This window comes from Octopus sinensis, linkage group LG14, assembly GCF_006345805.1.
Source record: "Octopus sinensis linkage group LG14, ASM634580v1, whole genome shotgun sequence".
Taxonomy (NCBI): Eukaryota; Metazoa; Mollusca; class Cephalopoda; order Octopoda; family Octopodidae; genus Octopus; species Octopus sinensis.
Genome location: NC_043010.1, coordinates 52,593,401 through 52,598,400, shown reverse-complemented (window position 1 = coordinate 52,598,400; position 5,000 = coordinate 52,593,401). Strand labels below are relative to the sequence as shown.

Here is a 5,000-nt window from a genome sequence, read left to right as displayed (position 1 = left end):
AAGATAAAGAACAACAAGAAAAATAAAAAGTAAACCTCTACATTTTCACTTGATCTGCTAAACAATACAACCAACTATCCTTCAGATCATCACCTACTATCTTAAAGCAAAAAAAAAAAAAAAATTTTCAGAAATTGTAATTCTAGACACAGGATTTCTGACAGTGAGACAGACTGCTTTGCTGGATCAGGATTTGACGAATAATGTTTCAAATTTCAGACCATCCAAATATGACCACTCCCTCTCAAATTTGGCTTCTTGGCAAACCTAAGAATAGATATATTTATTGACAATAACAGCCTTATTGTCATGCTAACAAATCAACAACTGCTGCTGCTACTACTACTACTACTACTACTACTGCCACTACTACTACTGCCACTACTACTACTACTACTACTATACTACTACTACTAATTACTACTACTGCTACTACTACAAGATGTATACATTCATATATTAGTTAAAAAGTCATATTGTATAATTAGGCACATTTTTTTCCTCTTAAATTAATTTTTATCCTTTACTTTTTTTCTTTCTTCAAGACAACTTGATTACGATGGGGTTGACCTGAAATACAGGTGAGTTTCATATATGTACATATCTATATGCATATATGTGTGTATGTGTGTGTATATATATATATGCATATATATATATATATATATATATGTATACATATATATACATATATATATATATATATACATACACATACATGCATAGATATATATACACATACATAGATATATATATATAAACATAAATACACACACTCACACATTAATGTGCTCAAACAACAAACACCAAAGTACTCAAGATTCATTGCATAGAGTTTGAACTATTAAACTGTTGGTGACTATCTTGAGTTTCATAACATACACACATCATCATCATCATCATCATCTAATGTCTGTTTTCCATGCTAGCATGGGTTGGACAGTTTGACCGGGGTCTGGGAAGCCAGGAGGCTGCACCAGGCTCCAGTGTGATCTGGCAGTGTTTCTACAGCTGGATGCCCTTCCTAACACCAACCACTCTGTGAGTCTAGTGGGTGCTTTTTAAGTGCCACCGGCACAGGGGCCAGAGGAGGCTGGCAACAGCCATGATTGGTTGGTGCTTTTTATATGCCACCAGCACAAAAGCAAGTCAAGGCGATGTTCGGATGGTGCTTTTTACGTGCAACTACAATTTCTATTTGATTTTTATTTTGATGTTGATGTACTTGACTCAATAGGTTTCCTCAAGCACAGCAGGTCACCCTACAATCCAAGGTAAGCACAGCAGGCCGTCCTGCGATCCAAGGTAAGCACAGCAGGCCGTTCTGCGATCCAAGTTACTTTGGATGGGCTGGGGCTGGTTATGTGAAGCTGGTGCAGGAAACAGCCATGAACTCACATTATTTGTTGTGTCTGTGCTGTCACAGCATATCTACAGAGGTCTCAGTCTTTCGTCATTGCCTCTGTGAGGCCCAACGTTCGATGGTCATACTTGACCACCTCATCCCATGTCTTCCTGGGTCTACCTCTACCCCGAATTCCTTCAACTGTTTGGGAGTGGCACTTCACACATCTCTCCTCATCCATCCGTAATACATGACCATACCAGCGCAAACATCTCTCTTGCGTACCACATCCAATGCTTCTTATGTTGTATATATAAATATGTATGTATATATATATATATATATATGCATAATATATATATGTGTGTGTATATATATATAGCTGTGTTGTAAGAAGTTTGCTTCCCAAGCACATATTTCGTGATTCAGTCCCACTGCATGGCACCTCGGTCATGTGCATTCTACTATAGCCTAGGACCGATGAAGGACATGCGAGTGGATTTGGTAAATGGAAACTGAAAGAACACTCGTGTGTGTGTGTGTCTTTGTGTCTGTTTTTGTTCCCTACAGCCACTTGACAACTGATGTTGGTGTGTTTATGCCCCCTTAACTCAACGGTTTGCCAAAAGAGGGTGACATGATAAGAACCAGGTTTTACAAAAACTAGAAATACTAGGGTCAATTCATTTGACTAATATACATATATACACACACATATATATATATACATATTCGTATATATTTATACATATATGTATATGTATATATATATATATATATATATATATATATATATATATAAATATATGTATATATTTATACATACATATATATATAGATATGTTTGTATTTATGTGTGTATATATTTATTTGTGGGTTTATGTATATATATATATGTATATGTGTGTATATATATATATATATATATATATATATATATATGTATGTATGTGTATGTATGTATGTATATGGACAAACACACCATATGACATCTTACATATATATGTGTATGTGTACACAGAAACACACACACCACAATATGAAGACATTTACCAGAAATCATTTTCTCTTAAGTTTTTCACAATTTATTGAAGCTAGAAAGATAGAAGATGAAGATGGCAAAGTTTACCTTGGTAGGACTTGAACTGAGAATGTAATGAGGTGGAAAAAAATAGTACACGGCATGTTATATGAAGCTCTAATGATTCTGCTAATCCGCACTCTAAAAACTCTTAGTTATAATATGTGTTGCGTTTGTGTGTATGTCTGTGCGTATGTGTGGTTAAATCACATGGTTCTATGTTCAGTCCCACCGTGTGGCACCTTGGGCAAGTGTCTTCTGCTATAGCCTTGGACCAACCAAAGCCTTGAGAGTGGATTTGGTAGATGGAAACTGAAAGAAGCCCGTCGCATATATGTGTATATATATGAATGTCTGTGTATATGTTTGTGTGTCTATGTTTGTGCCCCCAACATTGCTTGACAACCTATGCCGGTATGTTTACGTCCCCGTAACTTAGCGTTTCGGCAAAAGTCATCGATAGAATAAGTACAAAGAATAAGTCCTGGGGGCAACTTGCTCGACTAAAGGCCATGCTCCAGCATGGCCACAGTCAAATGACTGAAACAAGTAAAAGAGAGTATGTTAGTCCATACCTGTGTTTTACTTTTTTTCTTTTATCTCACACCACCAAAGTTGTTAGGTATGAGCCTTTATTGACATATTAGGAATGAAGTCCTTTTTAATGTTGTTTAATAAAAGTTTGGTTGTTAGTCAATAGTGTGTATGTGTTTATATGTGAGATAGAAATAATAGACTTACAAACACATAGGTACATATGCATGTAGATAGAGAGGTAGACAGGTATGTAGATAGACAGACAAACAGACATAAATTGCTAGCTATATATGTAGTTAGATAGACAGACAGACAAACAGACAGATAAGTTTCTTTATTGGCCACACAGGGCTGCACACAGATGGGACAAGTTACAAGGTAGAGCTTTTCTTTTGGGGGATGAAAAAAACAAAAAACAAAGGAAACAAAAAAAAAAGGTGGCGTAGGTTTTCGATGAAAAGAGATCGTAAAAGGGAAAAAAAGAACAAAAAATAAAAAAAAAGGAACAAAAGAAAAGAGAAATGAAAAAAAGGGGGGGGGACAGACAGATAGATAGATAGATAGATAGATAGATAGATAGATAGATAGACAATAAGGTAAATATATAAATAGATAGACTGATAGACAAACAGATAGATTAAGAAATAAATAGGTAAATCATTATTTATTCAACTTAATTATATATTCCCATTATCTGCTTTCTTTTTCAGATGCCCAACACCAGGCTGTGATGGCTCTGGACACGCAAATGGCAGTTTCCTTTCTCATCGAAGTCTATCAGGTTGCCCAAGGGCAACCCAAGCTATGAAAAAGGCAAGACTTAGTTCTGCTGAGCTGAATTCTCTACAAATGAAAGTTCAAGCTGGACATGGTAAGTCAGCTGGTTGTTTGTTTTTTTCTTTTCCTTCATATTTTCTTTCCAATTTGCTTCACACATGCATGTGCTCACACACGTATACACACACACACACACACAAATGCAAATCTGTGGTATTGAGCAGAATATTTGCTGTAGCCTATCTTTTATACTAAGACAAAACAATGTACATGATAACACTTCCACTCAGTTAAAATCAGAAACCATGAGAGCCACTGCCTGGTATTGTATCAGGGCTATTATTATTATTATTTATTCATTTATGTTGCGCCCTTTTCAAGCCTAGCCAGACTCATGGGCCCGGTTTCCTGGTTTCTGTGGCGTATGTGTTCCCCCCAGCTGGACAGGGTGCCAGTCCATAGCAGCGTTACTCAAGAAGCAGGAAGAGAGAGTGAGAGAAAGTTGGGGTAAAAGAGTACAACAGAGTTCGCCACCGCCCCCTGCCAGAGCCTCGTGGAGCTCTAGGTGTTTTCGCTAAATAAACACACACAATGCTCGGTCTGGGAATCGAAACTGCGATCCTCCAACCGCAAGTCCACTGACCTAACCACTGGGCCATTGCACCTCCACATTATTATTATTATTACTATTATTATTATTATCATTATCATTAGTTGATGAAAACTCTCAGATTATTTTGCTGGCAAGCGTCAGCTGTCATAGCCAGCAGACTAAGGTGACACTTGTCTACTGATGATGTTTCAAGAACCCTGCGAAAAACTCTCGCAGTTCCAAGCAATGATGACTTTTGTTGGTGTTCTACCTTCACACTTGCACCGATCCTTTCCAGCCATGTTGGTAGTTGAGTTCTGATACTTCCAAGTGCACCAATCACTATTGATATCCTATCCGCTCTCTTCATTCACCTTGATCTTCATATTTCCTACTTCAAACCATCATAGATGTTCAGTTCTTCTTTCTCTTTGATCCTGTTGTCACAAGAACATGCAATGTCAGCTATCACACAAGTTTTTTTTCCCTTTTTTTGTTCACCACAAATTATTGTCATTCATTTGATTCTGGTTCATTCTTATTCTTGGCAGAGTTTATGTGGATAGTAGGTTGTTCCCTGTAACCTTAGGTATCCACAACCACTCAATAGTCTTTCAAGTGCTTAAGACTCTCCTGATAATCTTTCCTGTCCTTAACAGGCAAACTTT

The 5,000-nt window shown here is 37.0% G+C and overlaps 1 protein-coding gene across 11 annotated transcripts in view; it reads left to right on the top strand.

Annotated features, from left to right (window-relative positions):
- LOC115219354 (filaggrin) overlaps positions 1 to 5,000 on the top strand; it is a 255,873-nt gene that overhangs the window by 249,392 nt on the left and 1,481 nt on the right. For 7 of the 11 annotated variants that reach the window (XM_036509043.1, XM_036509045.1, XM_036509044.1 and 4 more), the window contains 2 exons: positions 546 to 581; positions 3,674 to 3,834. In XM_036509043.1, coding sequence (XP_036364936.1) covers positions 546 to 581; positions 3,674 to 3,834 — 197 coding nt within the window. Of the gene's footprint in view, positions 1 to 545; positions 582 to 3,673; positions 3,835 to 5,000 lie in introns of those variants that run through there. The other 4 variants (XR_005001934.1, XR_005001933.1, XR_005001932.1 and 1 more) reach the window with 2 other exon arrangements.